Raw genomic sequence first — 21097 nt, 5'->3', positions numbered from 1 at the left:
GTGGAAATCGACGCGTCAAGCTTTTGGTCAGTTGAACATTTCAAGCCATTGACTTCGCTTCAGGAACACAGCAGAGGCAGAGGGTCTAAATTTATATTCAGAAAAGAAAGGTATATTCTGTGTATCACTCATGGTCAACCTCCAGGCATCAGTACCTATTCGGTAAGACTCTTTCAGTTTCACTCCACTCTGGTTGTTGGATTGTGCTAACGCTCATGTTAAAGCTCAGGTATCAATGAACAAAACGCCCCCAGGACCGTCCATGAGCCCTCCGTACTTCCCGTCGTTATCCCTCCTAATACCATTAGACCACTTGCTTTCCGGACACTTTCAAAGAAACACAATCTAGCCTTCACCTCGACTACACTACAGGCCCTTGCAACCTTCATCGGAAAGTCCTGCGGCTCAAGATGGCGCCAGGAAGGGCTCGCAGACCTGGTTCTGGATGAAGTAGCCAAGTTATGGAAGCAGTCAGGGGGTGGGTCGATAGTGGAAGATTGCGCAAAGCTGTCGTTGAAGACCATTTTGGCTGAATTGGAAACGTACATGGTCGGAGGGCGGGTCCAACACGATAAAAAGGCCGCAAGAAAATCTACGGACGCACCCATACCCCAAAAGAAGCGAGAGCACAGTGTCATTGATTCCCACGCTCAGGAAGCTGATAACTCCGTTTCAGAAACCCGAGAGGCTGGGCCTGATGCCCCAGAGCCTGCTGAGCCTCCAGAGGATGCCTCTAATGACCGCGCAAGGAAACGGGTCAAAGTGGTCAACGCATTTGAACAACAACGCCTAACATATAACCCCAACAAGAAACACTTTGAACCGCCATATGAATCTGCATCCCTGCTTCCTCCTGCCCGCAATAGAGTCAGTCTGTTCAGGGATCGCTATTATCGGGTTCACCAGCGATTACTACGGAACGAAACGTTTCAAACTTCAACATTACCCACATCCTTCAGTGAATCCAATGCAGCTACCTCCTCGAATCAACCATATAAGATCACATCAATTACAAGCTTACAGGGTAGGGGACACACAAACCACTTACTCCTTGGTTTACTCACCATTTCACCAAGTGGAGGGTATAATCTTTCTGATCCTTCAGGGACCGTGGCCATAGACATGGAACATGCCAAAGGGATTCCGGCAAACGGTGCCTGGTTTGTACCGGGAATGATCCTTCTTGTCGATGGCGTCTATGAGGACGAAGACGAAGATACTGTGGCCCGCGGTGCAGGAGCAATTGGCGGCAAGTTCATTGCAGTATCGGTTGGGGGGCCACCGTGCGAAAGAAGGGAGGTTTCTTTGGGTGTTGACAACCAAAGCCGTGGCTGGAATACCTTGCCACCAACGGACTCTTCTGCTGACCCAATGAGTGCTGTCGGGGACTCAAATCAGCCTGAGTTTATGCATCCTGGTTCCATATCCCGCCAGTCATCAGAAGCACAGCGAGTTGTTATCATGGGGGAAGTGAATTTGGACAATCCAAAGACGCTTCAGGCCCTTTCATTGGTTCTCGGCCAGTATGATGCAGCCTCAGACGACGCACTACCCCCAGCATTTATTCTAATAGGCAATTTCGTCCATGACGCGGCGATTGGAGCTGGAAATTGTGGAAGCATTGAATATAAAGAATTCTTCGACAGCCTTGCCTCAGTGTTGACGCAATTTCCGAATCTCTTGCGAAAATCTACTTTTGTCTTTGTTCCCGGAGAAAATGACCCGTGGGCTTCTTCGTTCTCTCCTGGAGCTACCGCATGCGTACCCAGACCCATAGTTCCTGAGCTGTTTAGATCTCGAGTCCGTCGGGTCTTTCAAACAGCTTATAGTCAGGACCATTCCGTCTCCTCCCGGCAGATAGATGAATCGGCTGTCTGGACTTCTAATCCTACGAAGCTGACTGTTGACGAACCAAGTGTTTCCGAAATGGTCATATTCAGAGACGACATTTCTGGCAGGCTACGGCGGAATGCAGTTATTCTGAAGGATGATAAGGCAAAGAAATCATCTAGTGGTCAGGGAGATGCCGGAGCCTTTAGCCAGGCTACCACGGTTACAGACCTCGAAGAGGACAGCCCTATGGAATCAAATGAGGACCAGCAAGACGAAGTAGACGCAAGTTTAGTTGCGGCTCGACGACTAGTCAAATCAATCCTTGATCAAGGATATCTCAGCCCGTTTTCTCCCGCCGTACGCCCAATTCTTTGGGACTATGCGTCTGCACTCCATTTATATCCTCTCCCTACCGCTCTCGTCATGGCAGATCCGGAGGCAGATCCATTCACTGTCACTTATGAGGGGTGCCATGCCATGAACCCCGGTCGTTTCGTTGTTGAGGGTAGTAATGACGTCGCAAGATGGATAGAATTTAACATGACCACGAAAAAGGGGTCTATAAAGGAAGAAGTTCTCTAGTATTGAGCAAGCATCTTACATATAGCTTCCAAATTAATGATTGACGCAGGACCAGCTAAAATAGTACGATTTGAATAGATTTGATGATCCAGTTATAGTTTGGGGACCTTATAACTAGTGGAGAGGAAGATATATTAACCCTAGTAACTCATGAAAAATGTATACCAGGCGTTGTCTTGATTCAATTGACAACGTCAAGAAGCTTCCTTTACCTCACTCTACCTCCCGTATCAAAAAGCCACCGTCGCGGAGATGGTTCTTCACGTCCGATACGGTATAAGTGCCCCGGTGGAACTATTTAAAAAGATGTTAGCTTAAATGTCCAGATAAAAAAGAGAATACCCAGATGTATCGATTTTCTTACCATCCCAGCTCCCAAGGCAGCGTCGGTAGTTGTCTTTTCAAAAACCTCCGCAAAATGTCCAGGGTTTCCGGCTCCACTAGAAGCTATCACAGGAATCGTGGTAAACGCTTTGACATCATTGATCAATTCAAGGTCAAATCCACTGTTAGTTCCATCTTTATCGATGCAGTTCAACAGTATCTCTCCAGCCCCCATCGCTTCGACTGCTTCAATCAGCTGTTTAACATCAAAGTCTCTTCCTTCTCGGCCTCCTTTAATGGTACATTGGAACCAGCAGTATTTCTGCCCTTGTTCGTTGGGGAACTTTGTCTCGAAAGTGTGGTGAGTGGTATCCTCTGGGGACGACACATATATACGCCGAGGGTCAACGCTAATAACAACAGCTTGCTTGCCATAGGCGTTTGAGATTGTTTCAATAGCAGTCTTCCCAGTTAGCTTCTTTCCAGAGGCGTAGTATTCTTCTGCGGCAATCACTGCATCCGACCCAATGCTAACTTTGTCAGCACCAGATTTGAAGTACATCTTTGCAACATCAAGTGCAGAGACAACGGTTCCATCAGTGTCTGTAGTGTCCCTAATACCGCCACCAATTGTAAGGGGTACAAAGACAGTCTCTGATGTTTGACGTAGAACTTCCAGCATCGGCACATCCGCTAGGGGACAGTTTCTGTACGATGTGATGTTGAGGAATGTCACTTCATCCGCACCCTCCTGATAATATTTCTTCGCCATGTCGACGGGCTTTCCTAGATTTCTCACTTGTCCTTTCCCCTCGGCTCCAGACTTTTCCCTTACATCGTACTGGTCACCCTTTGTAACTACCAAATCACCATCATCGTTGGTCCGGACATCGAGACAGGCAATAATTCTCCTCGTGAGCCCGTCCCGGGCAGAAGTAAGATCAGATGCAGGCAACTCTTCTAACTCCTTGCCCTTTAAAAATGCATCAAGAACTTTTAACCCAGCTTGTCCACTCTTTTCTGGGTGAAACTGGGTTGCAAACACGTTTCCTTTACCCAAAGCTCCGATAAAAGTTTCATCCTGGTACTTGCCTGTGGCGATCTTCCATCCGTGAGCTTGAATGGCAGTGGTATCAACAGGAGCAGCATATGAGTGAACATAGTAATATTTGCTGCGAGGGTTTAGACCATAGTAACTTTTGTTCTCACTGTAGATGGCTGAATTCCAGCCAATGTGTGGAACGCTCTTGTTAGAAGAATCAAATTTCTTTAGCGAGATGGGAATCAATCCTAATCCTTTGACATCGGGAGCTTCTTCGGATGTTTCAAACAAAGCCTGAAGGCCAACACATATCCCCATGAACGGCTTTCCAGAGTTGATATGCTCCTTGATAGGTTCGAGGAACCCGCCACTTGCAAGCTGGCTCATACAATGGCCGAAATGACCAACACCAGGTAAAATCAGGATCTATACATTCACCGCAAATTAGCAATAGGCCGGGAGCAGAATTGGAATCGCACAGTACACATACGTCAGCTTTCTTGACATCTTCTGGTGTCTTTATCCATTCTACCTGGCAATCAAGCTTATTCAATGCATTGACAAGCGACCGAATATTGCCGGCGACGTAGTCTAGGAGATGAACGGTAGGCATTTTGACAGCCTACCACAATGTACAAAAAGAAAGAATTGAATACAAGCTCTTCCCTCAGCAATTATGTGGCCCCTATATATCGTGACTCAGAAGCCGACTTTTTTTGTTATATTAGCGAGGAGTCACTAATATTTAGCTCACCAACTACAGCTAAGTAAGCTATTTTAAAGGTTGAAATAAGGCTTCTGCACTTTAGGTTCTAGTTAACCCCGCTCTCTGCGAAGATAAGGAACAATTCATTCTAAATATGCAATCATTACCATATATAATAATGTAATTTATCCCCCTTGGATGCTCGCTTCAAGGATAAGCAGAACGAAATGGAAATCAAAGTATAAGAAAAGAGGCAGCTGCATGCTGGTTAAGCTTCGTGGCTGGCTGGATATCCGTCTTGGTCGAAAAACTTTGGTGGGGTGTTGGATACGAAGGAGATAACAGGCTAGTAGCGACGTATCAGGGCACCAGCCGTCATGAATCCATGTCTGGAGGTTTGGTCAACTCTTTCCCCCCTCTTCTAGTGTCCAGACTTTGGGATCTTTATATCTAGACCTTTGAGGTCGATCAGGCGGTTACATGGCTACCCAGATGTCAGTAAGGAGGCCTCGTCTAGACGGGAGAAACAACTTACAGGCGAGAACTGGCGAAGTTTTACTCCTGCCTCCTTCAATACGGCTGCCGACTGCACCAAAGTTAGACATCTATTAGACATTCTGACCACCCCGAAACAGCCGAGAAATTTAAGTTGCACAAAAGACGGGGTACTCACGTCGCTGTCCATGTGATATCCTTGGGAGTATACAACTTCTGAGATGCCAACCTGGGCTATCTTGACACTGCAGGTCAGACATGGACAGCTGCTGGATGTTAGTGAAAGAGCAGAATCAGTGGGGTATAAGGGAAGACCGACGTGTCACAGTAAAGAATTGATCCCTCTCCAATTCTTTGTCTGCCGGCCTCAAGCAAAGCATTCTCCTCAGCATGGATGCAGAGACATGTTGAGAGAACCGTACCGCCGGCTTGCCCTAGGTTGCAGCGAGGGCCTGTGAATTAATATCATCAGTGTACAGCTCAAAGGTTTGATAAAGGAAAAGGTGGTACCAAGACATACATCCGCCTTCGTTACAGTTCTTCACGTTCCGTGGAGTCCCGTTGTATCCTGTAGACATGACTCTGTTGTCTTTGACGACAACGCAGCCGACCCGCCGCTTCATGCAATTGCTTCGCTGTGCTGCCAGTGACGCTAACTGCATAAAATACTGATCCCAAGCAGGCCGTAATCGTTGAACATTAAGCAAATCCAGAGAGTCCAAGGCAGCATGCAGCGCATGCAATGACGAAGACGTATTGAATAGCCGGACATGGGCGCGGTCTAACAGATATGAAACCCCGATTTTAGGGTCATACTGGCTATGGTCGCTTATCAAAACGAACTTTTCCAGGTCTGGAGGTTCTAGCTGTTTTCTCCAGCATCTATTCACCTGTAATCAGCCATTTCTTGTCCCACAGTAGTGGAATATAAAGCGTCAAACCAACCTATCAGTGAACCGACGCCAGCGCAAGGTAATCGGAGCATCAACGCTGATTAGCAAAAAGAAAGGACGCAAAAGCAGGCGCTCTAACGCTGTATCATCTGGTATATCCGTGGTCACCCATAGTTCCCGCCATCTTGGGGTCACGAAGTCGATTAACTCGTCAATGGTCTGGAAAGTTTGGGCTGATGGGTTTGGCGAGCTGGTGAGGGAGAGCTGTTCAAATTCTTCCTCGACTATGGTCTGATGGCTTCCTGGGGCGACACTGATCTGCTGGAAGCCGTGATTCTTTACCAGAAAATTGGCTACGGACTTCTTCCCGGCACATATGCCTATATTCTGTTGTCAGTAGACGTTCTCAGGCACTCCGATGTACCGATGTATCTACCTCCGCATATGCCAACCAACATATCTCCCTGACACGCTCCTTGTTTCTGCCCAAGGGCTTATTATATATAGATAATACACGCAGTCAGGAGGAACTCCAAGAATATGATTGATATCGCACCGCTTCGTGTGCGTGAGGTGAATTGTGTGCGCCCCGGCAAGTAGCTAAACTTTCCTCTTGAAAAATAACACATAAACATGCAGGTTTCGGGTGGGTGTCGTCCCAATAATTAACCCCAGGTCAATAACAACGGAACTACTAAGAGAAAACAGAATAGGGAGAGCTATGGCGAAATGATACCGAATACTATGTTTAAATATCTTTTCTGAACATTGGCGTACATGGTTTACTGCCTAACTTCCCAGCTAGCTAACTAGCTAGTGAGTCCAATAAACATGCCAACGCACATGTCATAGGAAGGGTGTTGGCACGACTGATTTCCATACATGTAATTCCCACATAGCAGTGGTTAGCTGGATGAAGATAGCCAATGTTAGACTGTTACAGGTGGCGCCTGCAGTGGATTTGCAGATAGCTGTGAATGATCTTCTGAGACGTTGTTTACGGCGTTCGTGAAACCAGAGCAGCACTACGGAGTACTCCACATTCTCTTCAGACATCTCCCCGTCTAACAGTTATCCTGGCCACGACGCTCCCGTCTAATCCGTATATCTCTTTGGGTAAATAAACAACATCACCACTCGAGTTGATATCACATCCAATACGCAAACAACAACGACCGACGATGAAAAAGGTCAGGAGAGCGTAAAAGCGGCCACGAGTCAGCCAAAAACAGCGGGAAGAAGGTCTGCTGACTAAGTCAGGTGTTTACCCCCGCTGGCTGGCTTACCTAATCTAGATCAGCCAAAGGCAGTCTCCCGCCTGGCGCCAAAGCGGGAATATATAAACATCCAAATACATCTCCCTCTCTGCTACAGGCTGTTGCTGCTGTTGCGTATGCATGAATCAAACAGTTCGTTGGTACCACTACTATAATAGCCTTGCTGTAGCTTCCACCTCCAGCCAGGATGCAGTACACGCCCTTCATCTCCGACATAGAGTTGCCCTTCTATTCGTCCCTGGCCTCACTCAAGGTTGACCATGACAAACTCGATGACTCTGCGCGCAAGGTCTTGGGCTTGTATGAAATAAAACCGTCTGACCGCCCTGAAGAGTCCTGTCGCATGCAAATATTGGGGAATGCTTTGCTCAAAGATGAGTAAGTGTCTGGTTCAATATATTGCTAGGATCTACATCGCAGCTCACAAATGACATCATCAGTGTCCCGGCGGGCTACTATCGAGCGGAGGGTATGATTAAGAATGTGAACACGATGGAGGAATACCGAAATGCAGATAAGCCAGCGATATTACAGCTAGCAGGAAAGACTGTAGGTGTTGACTTTCATCCTTTTATCGTTTATTGTCCTCGTTGATTTTCGGCTTGTCGGGTTTGCTGATGATCAAACTTCGGCCGAAGATATGGGAAGCTATTAACGATGGGACCATATACTCGTGCCCTTCACTGCTTGCATCTTTCACAGTTCTTTCATTTGCGGATCTCAAGAAATACAAATTTTCTTACTGGTTTGCTTTCCCAGCCATACATTCAAGTCCGCCATGGGCACCAGCAGCAAGCTCCATCAATAAGGAAGAGGTGGACTCCACTGGCCAGAAACCTTCCAGTAATGCATCACGGCAGTTGACTGGGCCTGAGACTGTGAATTTGGTGGACGCTGTACAGACATGGCGGTACGGCGTTGATGCTCGTCAACACGGCTTTTTCCTTGCCAAAAAAGTATGGACAAATCCCGACGAGAAGCCACTAAAGGGGCCGTATGAATGGCAAATCTCACCACTTTCTGGGTATGAAGAAGGGTTCTTCAATAACTCCAAGGAGGAAGATTGTTATGTCTGTTTTGCCGACCCTTCCAACTATGATGATGCGCCAAGCTGGGTGTTGAGAAACCTTCTGGTTCTTGTCCAGAAAAGATGGAAGCTGAATAAAGTCCAAATCATGCGATACCGAGACCTGCATTCAAGGCGAGATCAAGGAAGGACTTTGATAATGACATTGGAGACCGACAACTCTCAAACAAGTACCAACACGGAAGGAAGTGATGCCCAATCAATGTTGCCCAAGATCACAGGATGGGAGCGGAATTCAGCAGGAAAGCTCGCGGGCCGAATAGTTGACCTCAAAGAATACATGGATCCTCAAAGGTTCGTTTTTTGGCAAGAACATCATCCGTTTGAACAACGCTCACTTCTTCTTTTAACACAGACTGGCCGACCAATCCGTAGATTTGAACCTCAAGTTAATGAAGTGGAGGATAAGTCCTAACCTTAACCTGGATGACATCAAGAAAACAAAATGCCTGTTGCTAGGTGCAGGGACTCTTGGAAGCTATGTTGCAAGAAACTTGCTCGTACGTATGGGTGCATTGTAAAGACTGACAGTATAACCGCTAACTCTAAGTTCCAGGGCTGGGGTGTGAACAAGGTCACATTCGTCGATAACGGGTCTGTTTCTTTCTCGAATCCGGTCAGACAACCTCTGTTCAACTTCAACGATTGTCTTGGAGGAGGCGCAAAGAAGGCTCTTCGCGCTGCTGAGGCTCTAAAAGAAATATACCCCGGTGTTGACTCGACTGGACATGTTCTCTCTGTGCCAATGGCAGGACATCCCGTGGTAGACGAAGATAAAGCAAAAGCAGAATTTGAGTTGCTTAAGAAGCTTGTTGAGGAGCACGATGCCATATTTTTATTGATGGACACTCGGGAGTCCCGATGGCTTCCAACGTTGCTAGGCAAAGCAGCTGGAAAAATAGTTTTAAATGCTGCTCTGGGATTTGACACTTTCGTAGTGATGCGTCATGGTTCTTTGGCGACAGCAGGGTCAGCAAATGGGCTCGGATGCTACTTTTGCAACGATGTTGTTGCACCGGGCAATGTGAGATTCATTGTCATCCGCTGCTTGCCCTGTTGAGAATTAATGCTAACACTCAACTTACACAGTCCACGAAAGCGCAGACTTTGGATCAGCAGTGCACTGTCACACGACCGGGTATTGCCGCAATTGCATCCGCTCTTTTGGTAGAGCTCTTTGTCTCAATTGTTCAGCACCCACAAGGCGCTGACGCTCCAGCAACTACCTCGTTGGACGAAGACAGCACTGAAAACCCTCACCCGCTCGGTATAGTGCCTCATCAAATCCGGGGGTATCTTTCCAGGTTCAACAATGTCATTGTCACCGGCAAAGATTATTCTTGTTGCAGTGCCTGCTCCGGTCGGATTATTGACCTGTACATGCAAGATGGCTGGGACTTTGTTAAGAGAGCCATGAATGAGAAATCATATATCGAGGAAGTAAGCGGCCTTAAAGAGGTATGCCAAAAAAGCCGTTTTTACTCCAAGTATATTCATCAAAGCTAACCAACGTAGGTCCAGCGTCTGGCGGATGCAGTTGCTGAGGGCATGGGATTTTCTGACTCGGACGATGCCGATGATGACGAATTAGTCGAGATTTAAAAACTTCAAGAGTCGGTGTTATGGCTCTATGCTGAATGTTGAGCCTCATTTGGATGCCTTAATCTTCTTGAGGCCTTTCGCTTCTTCTTCGTATACCAATGAAGTAGGCTTCTTTGGATTCCTGAGCATAATCATTAGCAACTCTTAACAGGCAGGGGAATACTGGTTGATATGAAAGACCTACACTGCGGGAAGAATCAGGCTTCTCACGATACACTCTGTAGAATAGCCGTTTCAATTCATTTTCAAACTCCTTTTCCCCGGGCCCCTGATAATATTTGCACACGAAGTGACCGCCTTGTTTTAAAACGTTGGAAGCAAAATCAAGTGCCGCCTTGCATAATTCCTGTTCAATAATTTATTAACACCGGATGTTATATATGTAGTTGACATACCCCATACGTACCATGCTGCCCAAGTGATCGCGGGACTTGGTGCCACTTGTGTTCATCAACCTATTGAGGTGTTAACCAGGAAACTTTTCTTAGCTTTCCGGGTAATGTCGAGGGAACTCACATATCACTTAGAACCACATCAACCGACCCTACTTTGGCTTTATTTGGAGGTTGGGCAACCTCATCTCCCTCTTTATTGATATGGGCGCTAGAGCTCCTTTCCAGATCTATGTAGCCCCCATCGGTCTCCGTATCTGGCTTTGTAAACGGTGAGGATTCTTCCTGCTCGCTGGACGTCGGTAACTGCGATCGTGGCCGACCGCGGTTTGGATCCCGAACAAAGTCCTTGACATATTCCTGTACTCTTGGAGAGAGGAAATTTCCCTGAATCGTGGAAACTCCTCTTGGGGGTTGGGCGGGGATAATGTCGACACCGACGACTCGTCCTCGGGGCTTCGTGAGGTTGAAGGCAACCTACTCATCCGTTAGTTTAATAATTCACAGAAGATTCTCAATTGATTGACAAACCTGTGACCAAGAACCTGGTGCATACCCCTTTTTGTATATTCATTAGCACGCGAGCATTGTTCCTTTGACTTATCCGGGTAATCTCACAAGGTCAACCACTGTTTGGCCACTTTTAAACAGCCTGTATCTATCGTTGATCTAGTTTAAACGTTAGAATATGACCATTGGCCTATAAGCGGAGTGTCCGTACCTGTAATAGCTTAAAGGCAGCTCGACTTTTCAGTCCCTGCATGCCAGCTTCCTTGGTGTAGGTATCCTTTCCCTGCCTGGACTGCCATTGTTTCGAGGAGATCGACCTAAAAAACACTTTCACAAAAGAGCCACAGCTAGGGAGACCCCTATTCTGTAGAGCTGGCTTGAGCATCTTGCAACACAGTGATAATATCGAGCTTGAACGGCTCCTCGAAGTCACTTTTGTCTCTCTCGCTTTTTGCTTCCCGAAGCTCGGCAAAAGTCAAAGAAGCTTTAACTTTGATTAGCTCAGCGAGCGGCTAAAAGCAAGCTGACTAAGGCGGCTAGACGTGGGGTGCTGTTGCGTACCTATCTTATCTAAGTCAAACATGATAAACAGACCTTCCTCTAGGCAGCTGCCCGCCCTTCGACGTCAACACTTCCAACTACCTCCAACTACCAGCATCACACGCAGTTGATTCGAGATGGCGTGCGTACACTTACCTTCGGCTGGTAAGTGCCTCTTTAGCGGACTTTAGGGTATTAAGATTCAGAAGCTAATAGCTGCCTCAACTCCAGACCTCAAGCCACCTACTGTAAACCAGTCTGTTTACCGAGAAGACTGTACCCTGTGTTTCGACTCAATAGTAAGCTGCCACGAATAGCACGATATTTTATGGGCGTTGAACTGACGGGAGTGCCATTAGGATAATGATACAGGACTAAATGTCTGTCTTCATTGCTTTAATGGAGGTTGTGCCGGAGAGAGGCAGCATGCCGCTCTACACAGCCGCCGTCATGGCCACCCGTTGGCACTGAATATCAAGAGAACCAGAAAGCAGGTGGAGGTAGGAATATCACTATGATACTCTAGTAATGCGAGAGTTAAGCTAATGATATTTGCAAAGCGTGCCGAGCCACCGGTTAAGATGTCGAAGCTTGCTATTGAAGCAAGCTCTGAGGACGATCAGTACGACGTAGCCACAAAGGTTGTTTGCCTTGAATGCGGTGTTGACAAAGTGGAAGATTGCCCACCTAAAGCAGCCGAAGTTATTGACAAACTGATGAAAGCTCCTACTTTCTCCCGGAAGGAAGAGGTCAAGGCATGGGAACAGGAACTCGTTCCCTGCGAACATACCACAGGTCTACAACAGGGTTCCAACCAGGGCATCAGAATCAGAGGTATGAACTGGAGATATTTATTTACTATATCGAGCTGTGTCTAACAATTGCTATAGAACCGTCCAAATGCTACGGGTGTGACCTCCAGGAAAACCTCTGGCTCTGCCTGGAGTGTGGCACTGTTGGCTGTGGACGAGCACAGTTTGGCGGTGTGGGCGGTAACTCCCACGCCCTTGCTCATTCAAATGAGAAATCACATGGCGTGGCGGTCAAACTTCGATCCATTACTCCCGAGGGTTCTGCAGATATCTACTGCTATACCTGCAATGAAGAGAGGACGGACCCGGAGCTAGCACAACACCTGTCCCACTGGGGAATCAATATTGCAGAGCAAGAGAAAACTGAGAAAAGCTTAACCGAGCTCCAGATTGAGCAGAACCTGAAATGGGACTTCTCAATGACATCCAATGATGGGCAGGTGTTGAACCCAGTCTTTGGGCCGGAGCTTACTGGGCTTAAAAACCTCGGAAACAGCTGTTACATGGCCAGCGTCCTGCAATGCTTGTTTGCATTGCCTGAATTCAAGGATCGCTATTTCAAACCCAATGAGGAGCCTCCATCTTCCTCTGTTCCAGCGGAGGACCTTGAGACTCAACTAAGAAAAATTGCCGATGGCCTCCTCTCCGGACGTTATTCTGTACCAGACCCTGCTGCAGCTGGTAGTGCCTCTGATGTTGTCTACCAACGCGGACTCTCACCATCTATGTTCAAGCACTTGATTGGCCGAGGCCACCCTGAATTCTCAACTATGCGCCAACAGGACGCATTTGAACTGCTCTTGCATCTATTTAAGATCATCAGTGTATCCCCACACTCTGGTGCCAATCCAAACCCAGTTGAATCATTCAGATTCGCCGTGGAACAGCGATTGCAATGTACATCGTGCAAAAAGGTACGATACAAGGTCGACGAGCAGGACAACATCTCTGTCGAGGTTCCGGCAATCCGGCTCAATCATTTCATGCCAGGTCCTGGAACGGATCAGATGTGGGAAACGGTCCCTCTTCAAGATTGCATTGACCTGTTCACAAGAATGGAGAATGTTGAATTGACTTGTTCAAGCTGCGGTAACAAACAATTCTCGAAACAGTCGCTGTTCAAGACACTCCCGCAGAATTTGGTTGTCAATGCACGGCGATGGGAGGTCGTGAACTATGTGCCCATGAAGTTAGACATCCCAGTGGTGGTTGGCAACGAGCCACTAGACCTGACGCAGTACCTTTCCAAGGGTAAACAGGAAAATGAAGAGGTTCTGGAAGACGAACCCGAAAATTCTGCTCCTGAATTCGTGCCTAACTCGGATGCATTTGCTGCGCTATGCGGTATGGGCTTCCCCGAGAATAGGGTGAAGAAGGGACTGTTCAATACTGGCAACTCGGATCAGGAGGCAGCTTTGAACTGGATACTCGCTCACATGGATGACCCAGACATCGACCAGCCCATGGCTGCTGGCGCGGGCTCATCTTCCGGTGCCCAGAAACCTTCCGACGGAGACGAGAAGATCAGCCAACTAGCCGACATGGGTATCGAGCGAGATAGGGCTGAGAAGGCGCTTGGGGCCACAGACTGGGACGTGACGAGAGCATTGGACTGGGTCTTTAGCCATCCCGACGAAGCTGTCGAGCCGAATCCTACGGCAGCCGCAAGCAGCTCGGGCCCATCAGGCAGCATCCCAGGATCGAGCGAGAAGCCAGCCTTGTTCGACCTGCAATCCATCGTCTGCCACAAGGGCACGTCAGTTCATGCAGGGTAAGAAAAAGCCATAATCCTACACTCCCGTATTTTTTTTTCCAACTTTGCTAACGCGAAAACCTAGTCACTACGTTGCTTTTATCCGCAAGCAGGTACCGTCGGAGAAGGAACCGAAGTGGATTCTCTTCAACGACGAGAAAGTTGTTGCTGAAGCTGGCGACGTCGAGGAGATGAAACAGTTTGCATATATTTACATATTCCGTCGTGTGTAATTCTTGCATTTGCGGGGGGGATGGTTGGGTCGCGGTGCATGATTAGTTGGTGGCAATTGGCATGATGGGGGTTACATACGTTACCAGGGGCTTGAATCGAGAATGGCACACAGTACGAGGAAAATCCTTGCAATGGACGCTGGGAGAATAGAGCGCATATATGTTAGTCGATTTGTTACATGCATTACTCCGTACTAGATTGAGACCGAATACAAACAAACTTTGCACTTTGCATCTGGTACATGGTGATCAATTGTATTAGTATTTATCTCCTGAAGATGCTCAGCTCACGATGCCTGGTTTCACCCCTTGCTAGAAGAAGAAAAAAAGAAAAGAACGCTGCAAAGATATGAGGAAGGGGTAAAATAATGTATATGAAGCATATGTAAGGACCTGCGGTATGGGCGCTAAAAGAAGTATGTATAATATAAACGTGTCACATAAGGAGGTGTATATATGTATAAAACGGCGGGTGTGTGCGTGTGTGTATTGTGTATATACATGTGCCGGCTGAGGCTGTAAACGGCTATCCGTCCGTGGTGAGGACGGTAGCTCTGGAAGCGGTAGAAGGCGAGCGCGAAGGAGTGTCGCAGCTGTTGAGGGTATCTCGATTATAAATTGATGAAGGAAGCGGCAGCCGGGGTTCGCTATTGGTCAGTGTGCGTATAGAGATGGTATTCGGCGGTTCGTGCTTGGCCCTCTGGATGGGCGAAGGATCGCTGGGAGTGGATACGGGCGACTTTTCCGAGCAATCATCTATTGAGTTTGACTCGGAGACTGTGGGCTGCACGCACGAGGACTTTGAGAAGAGACCGCGCAGGAAAGGCTTTAGTTTAGCTGTAGTTTCTCGGCGCGGGAGCTGGGCTGGCGTCAGGGGCCGCTGGCGAGGTTTGAAGGATTGGGTGGGCCATTGGTGGATGGGGATGTCTGACAGGGCGAGTTCAGGAAAGTGTTTCTCGATGTAAGATAGAGGAGCGCCACGTTCGAATTCAGGGAGAGAGACGACATTTTCGTATGCAAAGGTGCGGGCGCCCGAGTCGATGCTGTCGCGCGGGATTTCGCCCAGAGATGAGCCGAGTTCAACCGACTTTAGCAGCTGCGACTTGATCGGGGGCGAGCCAGGCAGTTCGGGGATATTTGAATGTATGAGGGGGGATCCCGCTAGTTCGGGGATGTTGGGATGCTGCAAAGGATGGGAGCCAACGAGTTCTGGTAGCTCTGGTATGTCGGGGGTGGTGGTGTGTATGCTGATTGTAGATGGAGAGGGGAATGTAGCTAGAGAAGAGGGAGCTCGGACGGGAGAGTGCGGCCTGGGGGAGCCAGTGGTAGTAGAGTAGTTTGTCCTGGAGGGTGTCGGGGAGGAGTGCTGTTGCTGGTTGCTGACGGAGGAGAATCGGTGCTGTAACTTCGCGCCAAAGCGCTTGAGAGAGAGGATCGAGCGGTTTCTCTGCCGTATGTCCGGAAGAGGCTTGTCGACGTAGGAGGTTCGCTGGTGGGACTGATGCAGATTCTCCATGGAGACAGCGGCCCGTGGTGGAGGAAACATGTTCGGCGTGAGGGTAAAAGAACGCTATAGGAGTTGTTAGTATGTATAAAATCGGGAGGGAAGTGCAAAAGGAACTAGGTAGACAAACCGCACTGCCAGCTTGGTTGAGGCCAATCCTCAGTCGCAGCCGGGATATGGAAGAGGAGAGATTGACGAGGAACTCGACTAGGCGAACGCCCTGGGCCTGGAGGTTGGACAGACTGGTAAGCCAGAGGCCGACACGCTGGAACATGTCGGCGTAGACACCGCCAAAGGACGGCGACCAGGTGTGCTGGTGCTGGGGGATGATGTTCAGGTAGTCCTTGACGGTGCGCACGGCAATTGCGGCCTTTCTGAGATCCTTGAGGGAGTCCTGCAGAGCAATCTCCGAGCGGCGGACGACATGGTTTATCTTGCCGATGCAGTCGATGAGGAAGAGCTTGAAGGACTCGTCGCCGAGCATTGAGTCGAGCACGTCCAGGTTGGCCAGGGGCACGGCGAGCAGATCGAACCGCGCGGTGAGGTCTTCGTGGGCGAGCTGGTAGTCCTCCATGGTGCGGCGCACGAAGCCATCGATCTCCGCGACGTGGACTCGCAGGATCTGGACGGACTCGAGCTCCGACCTGGCCGAGCCGGTGGCCAGCAGGTGAATGCCAAAGGAGACCTGGGCCATGATCTTCCAGAGCGGGTGGTATCTCTCGCCGGCGCGCTGCTGCCACTTGCCGGAACATGACCGCTGGTACTTGGGGTTCTGGAGGAGCTGCTTGCGCCGGGTAACAGCGTCCGGCGGGGAGAGGACGCGCTGGTTGAAGCCGTGGATGGACTCGAGGATGGACTCTTCGAAGGGGCCCTGGAGGTGCGCAATGGGGTGGGTAGGCCGGTAGACCTCTGATTCAGCGGCCGAGGACGACTCCGACGCGGGCGACGTTGGCGACGACACCGTCACAGTCGCAGAAGCCGTCGTCACCGCGGAGGTTATGGTAGAGGCCATCGTCCTGGGCAGTGCTGTGCTGTACTTTGCGTAGGGATGGGATAGCCTGTCCGAGCAGGAGGAGGCCTCAGGGGCGCATGAAGAATTGTACGCCGGGATGACTTGTTATTGTGGTTGCTGTTGATATTTCGCCCTTGTTACTCTTTCTCGCCTTCCTTCGACTCGAACCAAAGCCCGCAGGTAGGATTAATTAAGGCATGCCGTGACATAATTTGAGCCCCAGCGCCGATTGTAAACTAATCCAGGGGTCGTATATGCAGCGTCCGACTAGTAGGGGGTAAGCGAGCGGAGGCGATAGCAGGCTCGCTCTTTGACGATAAGCCGAGACCGCGGAAAAAAGGGAACTACAGGGAAGATGAGCAGAGGCCCCTCGTCCGCAAGAGAGGAAGATAGAAGAAGAAAGCTCCTGAAGCAGCAAAAGCAACGAAGAAGCAGAAGAAGAAAAAAAAAGCCGAAGCCGTTGAAAGTCGAAGTTTTTGATAGAAGCAAAAAAAAAAAACAAAAAACAAAAAAGTCGAAGGTTTTTTGGTTCGTTTTTAGGTTGCTTAGTCAGCTTGCAGGCAGAAGCTGAAAGTTGAAGCTTGAGACGAAGACGAGATAGAAAGAAGACAAGAAGACAAGATACAAGGAGAAGAGATAAAGAGAAGAAGAATAGAAGGAAAAGAAGAGAAGAGAAATGAAGAGGGCAGCGAGCATCACGTCGAAGGAGGCAAAGAAGCCCAAGTCGACCATCACGGCGTTCTTCTCGTCGTCAGGTACAGCTTCAGCTTCAGCGTCCAAGGCCGCAGCCTTCGACAAGGCCAAATGGGCGAGCAGCCTGACAGCCGAGCAGCGGGAGCTGCTGAAGCTCGAGATAGACACGCTGGACGAGAGCTGGCTTGCCCATCTCACGGACGAGCTGCTCTCCCGCGAGTTCCTGGCCCTGAAGCGGTTCCTGCGTGACGAGAAGAAGTCCGGAGCCAACATCTTCCCCCCGGAGCAGGACATCTACTCATGGTCAGTCCCTGCCCGTTAAATAACTTGCTCCATGCGGGCGTACAGGTGCTCACTGCTGACTCTGCATGGATTGGACAACAGGTCGAGGTACACGCCGCTACACACGGTCAAGGCTGTCATCGTTGGCCAGGACCCGTACCACAACCACGGCCAGGCTCACGGCCTCTGCTTTTCCGTACGCCCGCCTACGCCAGCTCCCCCTTCGCTCAAGAACATCTATATTGCACTGAAGAATGACTACCCGGCCTTCGAGGCACCTGCCAACCGTGGGGGGCTGCTCACGCCCTGGGCCCAGCAGGGAGTGCTCTTGCTCAACACCTGTCTCACCGTCAGGGCTCACAACGCAAACTCCCACTCGCAGCGCGGATGGGAGCGTTTCACCCAGCGGGCCATTGACCTTGTAGCCCGTGTACGCACAAAGGGTGTTGTGTTCTTGGCCTGGGGCAGCCCGGCGGCCAAGAGGGTGTCTGCAGTAAACAAGGAGAGACACTGCGTCCTGCAGTCGGTCCATCCAAGTCCCCTCAGTGCTCACAAGGGATTCGTATGTATACCATGGGCGTGCTTGCTTCTACGGCTCGGCTGACTCTTCTAGTTGACCTGTGGGCATTTCAGAAAGGCCAATGACTGGCTGCAGACTAGATACGGGGACGACGGTATCATTGACTGGAGTCTCACCTCGACGCCACTCTTCACTGCTGTCACTGATACCATTACCACTACAGAGACAGCCACGGAGGACGAGAAGACAAACACAGTATCAAAGGCAGTTGAAGAAAAGTCAGACACTGTGTCGAAGACAGTTAGTGTCACTGACACCATTACGGATGTAGCTACAACCACAGCTACAACCACAGCTACAACCACAGATACAGTTACAGAGACAGCTACAGAGACGGCTACAGAGACAGCTACTACAACTACATCTACATCTACCACCAAGGTAGATGACGAGGACAGCGACTATGGACAGGACCTCATCGAGGATGAGACCAAGTAGTTTCCTTTTTCCTGTTCTCCAGTCCCAAGTTCGGCGTTCTAGTATCCTTACTCTCTTAGCAAGCGTTTCACATCTTCTTTGATATAATTGACCGATCTTATGATCAAATTTCTTGTATTATTGTCGAGAGTCCATAGAATTCAACTTGCATTACAAGGCCTGGATCAATCTATAGAGGTAAAAAAAGGGAACAACAGAACAAAAAAGGCAAAAGAGCGCAGGGACAAGAACGAGGTGACCTCAATTCATCCACATTCACCAAGTTGCTGTACAAAGAAAGTACTTTACAGGATATCTTCCATTTTTCATTTCTTCCCGGAACACAACCAGCACAACCAGCTCATCGTCGGTACCACATACGGGTGATCTTTGTGTTTCGCATCTTCCTCTGCAGCTGGAAGATACCGTACATTAGTGCTTCGGAAGTCGGGGGGCCTATATATCACCGCTATTAGTCAATGACTATAACAAAAGTAAAAGCTTGGTTCAAGTCGGAGTTGAAACGCACAGCCAGGAACGTAGATGTCAACAGGTACAATTCTGTCACATCCACGGGTAACAGAGTAACTGTAGTGGTAGTATCCACCGCCATTGGCACAACTGCCCATACTAATCACCCATCGAGGCTCCGGCATCTGATCGTACACCTGTCTCAAGGCCGGTGCCATCTTGTTCGTCAACGTGCCGGCAACAATCATCACATCAGACTGACGCGGCGAGGCTCGGAAAATAATTCCCAATCTGTCCTGGTCGTATCGGGGTGTAGACAGGTGCATCATCTCTACGGCACAGCATGCCAGTCCGAAGGTCATCGGCCACAAAGAGCCCTGGCGAGCCCAGTTGGCTACTTGGTCAAGTGTGGTCCTACCAATTTCAATTTCCCCATTAGCAATTGCACCCCCTCACATTTAGCATTCCCCCTGAGATGCAACAAGCAGAAATATAGAGGAGTTAACGAACAATGCATAGTCAAGGACACCCTGGGGTTTCTCCTGGCTGGGCAGAGGGACCTCTCTCCTTGGTTTCCGCGCAGGGACAGAACCGGCTGTAGACTGGAGGGCGCTCGACTGCTCAGTCGCTGCCTGTGTCGACTGGAATCGGGCGCTGGAAAGGGTCGGGAGAGTGGTAGAAAGGATTGGGCGATGTTGGCCTGTGTATTATATACCATCTCTGTTCAGCAAAGGTCGCATCAATCAACAAATTGAAGCGGGAAAAAAAGGAAAACCCACCCAGCAGCCTGACGGCAAAGTTGCCTCCCCGAGAGGGATTCATGGCCTCTATCGTTGTATGGAGAAGAGTTGACAGACGGATGCTCGGTCGTCTCGTCCTTCAGCTCGCTGTCGCTCTCGTCCTCGTTTTCTGATGTCGTCGTCGCTGTTTTTAGCTAATATCTTATATCGCGGCTGTGATAGGATGGCTGGTGCTCTCACGTGATATCATGTGACTGCGCGGAGCATCGGAGGCGACTTTATCTGATCTTTCTTGCTTTCTCCGACTTTTGGTCCATCAGATAAGTTTCAACTCTTTTTTCCTCTCTTCGTCGCCCTCTCGCTCTTCCTTTGTACAACAACAAGAGTCGGACGCAGAGAATATCACACATACGCTCCTTACAATGTTCAGACGAGCTGTTTCTCTTGCTCCCAGAGCGACCAGATGCATCGCATCTCCCGCCATATCGCGACCGGCTTTGACGCCACTCTCTCCGGTGCCTGCGCTCACCCTCCGATCCACCAGAGGTTACCATGAGAAAGATATGTCTCCCCTTCGTTACTGGTATCGCCATCCTAGCCGTTCGTTTGACTGACCCCATGCACTGCTAGATCATTATAGCAACCCACGGAACGTCGGTTCAATGTCAAAGACGGACATGGACGTTGGAACCGGCTTGGTCGGAGCCCCGGCCTGCGGCGATGTGATGAAACTACAGATCAGAGTCGACAAGAGCAACAACACCATCAGCGACGTCAAGTTCAAGACTTTTGGCTGTGGAAGTGCCATCGCCAGCTCAAGTTATCTCACCGAGCTTGTACGGGGCATGACGCTGGAGGAAGCCGCTAAAATCAGAAATACCGAGATCGCAAAGGAACTCTGTCTTCCACCAGTTAAGCGTGAGTATCTGTCGTTGGATATGTATAAAAATTTATCAAATACTGATAACGAATAGTACACTGCTCTATGCTCGCGGAGGATGCTATCAAGTCGGCTATCAACAACTACTACTCCAAGAACCCAACGGCCACCGACCTCTCTGGCACCGGAGCCTCCATCGCTGAAGTGGCCGCTCAACCCGCCGCTCAGCCCGCAACGGCTACGCCTCCCGCCGCAAATTAAGTCGTCTTCGTTCTTTTCTTAAATAATACCTTATCCGAATATTTACTTGCTGCCTATCATCAGGCATCATGTACTGGCCTCTTCTTTCTTGTTTTTTTGTGTTCAAGAAAAATATCCCCATGAGCCATTCTTTTCTTCCCGGCCATAAACTGGGAATATCTTCTTAGCGCCAAAGA

At 49.3% G+C, this 21097-nt stretch overlaps 10 protein-coding genes across 10 annotated transcripts; 5 read left to right on the top strand and 5 right to left on the bottom strand.

Moving 5' to 3' along the window:
- Positions 1–130: 130 nt before the first annotated feature.
- On the top strand, positions 131–2415 carry MGYG_01925 (DNA polymerase epsilon subunit B; the record flags this gene model as incomplete). Its single annotated transcript, XM_003177816.1, has 2 exons — positions 131–162; positions 225–2415. 2 exons carry the CDS (start codon positions 131–133, stop codon positions 2413–2415), a joined length of 2223 nt encoding a protein of 740 aa, XP_003177864.1.
- Positions 2416–2628: 213 nt separating this feature from the next.
- MGYG_08954 (imidazole glycerol phosphate synthase hisHF) lies at positions 2629–4394 on the bottom strand (the record flags this gene model as incomplete). The annotated part of the gene is made up of 3 exons (XM_003177815.1): positions 2629–2709; positions 2780–4207; positions 4272–4394. 3 exons carry the CDS (start codon positions 4392–4394, stop codon positions 2629–2631), a joined length of 1632 nt encoding a protein of 543 aa, XP_003177863.1.
- Positions 4395–4908: 514 nt separating this feature from the next.
- MGYG_08953 (hypothetical protein) lies at positions 4909–6333 on the bottom strand (the record flags this gene model as incomplete). The annotated part of the gene is made up of 7 exons (XM_003177814.1): positions 4909–4971; positions 5023–5073; positions 5161–5248; positions 5302–5434; positions 5503–5864; positions 5928–6255; positions 6312–6333. The coding sequence occupies 7 exons, from the start codon at positions 6331–6333 to the stop codon at positions 4909–4911; spliced, it is 1047 nt and encodes a 348-aa protein (XP_003177862.1).
- Positions 6334–7339: 1006 nt separating this feature from the next.
- Positions 7340–9841, top strand: MGYG_01923 (E1-like protein-activating enzyme Gsa7p/Apg7p; the record flags this gene model as incomplete). The annotated part of the gene is made up of 7 exons (XM_003177813.1): positions 7340–7530; positions 7593–7701; positions 7791–8533; positions 8595–8739; positions 8796–9263; positions 9329–9697; positions 9755–9841. 7 exons carry the CDS (start codon positions 7340–7342, stop codon positions 9839–9841), a joined length of 2112 nt encoding a protein of 703 aa, XP_003177861.1.
- A 58-nt stretch (positions 9842–9899) lies between these two features.
- MGYG_01922 (21S rRNA (uridine(2791)-2'-O)-methyltransferase MRM2) lies at positions 9900–11128 on the bottom strand (the record flags this gene model as incomplete). Its single annotated transcript, XM_003177812.1, has 7 exons — positions 9900–9962; positions 10026–10187; positions 10248–10296; positions 10358–10710; positions 10765–10791; positions 10852–10902; positions 10955–11128. 7 exons carry the CDS (start codon positions 11126–11128, stop codon positions 9900–9902), a joined length of 879 nt encoding a protein of 292 aa, XP_003177860.1.
- Positions 11129–11420: 292 nt separating this feature from the next.
- On the top strand, positions 11421–14081 carry MGYG_01921 (ubiquitin carboxyl-terminal hydrolase 14; the record flags this gene model as incomplete). Its single annotated transcript, XM_003177811.1, has 6 exons — positions 11421–11448; positions 11515–11582; positions 11643–11783; positions 11844–12117; positions 12174–13866; positions 13934–14081. The coding sequence occupies 6 exons, from the start codon at positions 11421–11423 to the stop codon at positions 14079–14081; spliced, it is 2352 nt and encodes a 783-aa protein (XP_003177859.1).
- A 526-nt stretch (positions 14082–14607) lies between these two features.
- On the bottom strand, positions 14608–16597 carry MGYG_01920 (hypothetical protein; the record flags this gene model as incomplete). Its single annotated transcript, XM_003177810.1, has 2 exons — positions 14608–15651; positions 15716–16597. The coding sequence occupies 2 exons, from the start codon at positions 16595–16597 to the stop codon at positions 14608–14610; spliced, it is 1926 nt and encodes a 641-aa protein (XP_003177858.1).
- A 676-nt stretch (positions 16598–17273) lies between these two features.
- On the top strand, positions 17274–18590 carry MGYG_01919 (uracil-DNA glycosylase; the record flags this gene model as incomplete). Its single annotated transcript, XM_003177809.1, has 3 exons — positions 17274–17593; positions 17675–18134; positions 18186–18590. 3 exons carry the CDS (start codon positions 17274–17276, stop codon positions 18588–18590), a joined length of 1185 nt encoding a protein of 394 aa, XP_003177857.1.
- A 340-nt stretch (positions 18591–18930) lies between these two features.
- On the bottom strand, positions 18931–19862 carry MGYG_01918 (NADH dehydrogenase iron-sulfur protein 7; the record flags this gene model as incomplete). Its single annotated transcript, XM_003177808.1, has 4 exons — positions 18931–19025; positions 19099–19454; positions 19551–19740; positions 19820–19862. The coding sequence occupies 4 exons, from the start codon at positions 19860–19862 to the stop codon at positions 18931–18933; spliced, it is 684 nt and encodes a 227-aa protein (XP_003177856.1).
- Positions 19863–20202: 340 nt separating this feature from the next.
- Positions 20203–20921, top strand: MGYG_01917 (iron sulfur cluster assembly protein 1; the record flags this gene model as incomplete). Its single annotated transcript, XM_003177807.1, has 3 exons — positions 20203–20363; positions 20421–20698; positions 20755–20921. 3 exons carry the CDS (start codon positions 20203–20205, stop codon positions 20919–20921), a joined length of 606 nt encoding a protein of 201 aa, XP_003177855.1.
- Positions 20922–21097: the final 176 nt, after the last annotated feature.

The sequence above is a fragment of the Nannizzia gypsea genome, genomic scaffold (assembly GCF_000150975.2).
Source record: "Nannizzia gypsea CBS 118893 supercont1.1 genomic scaffold, whole genome shotgun sequence".
Lineage (NCBI taxonomy): Eukaryota > Fungi > Ascomycota > Eurotiomycetes > Onygenales > Arthrodermataceae > Nannizzia > Nannizzia gypsea.
This window is presented reverse-complemented; position numbering and strand designations above follow the sequence as displayed.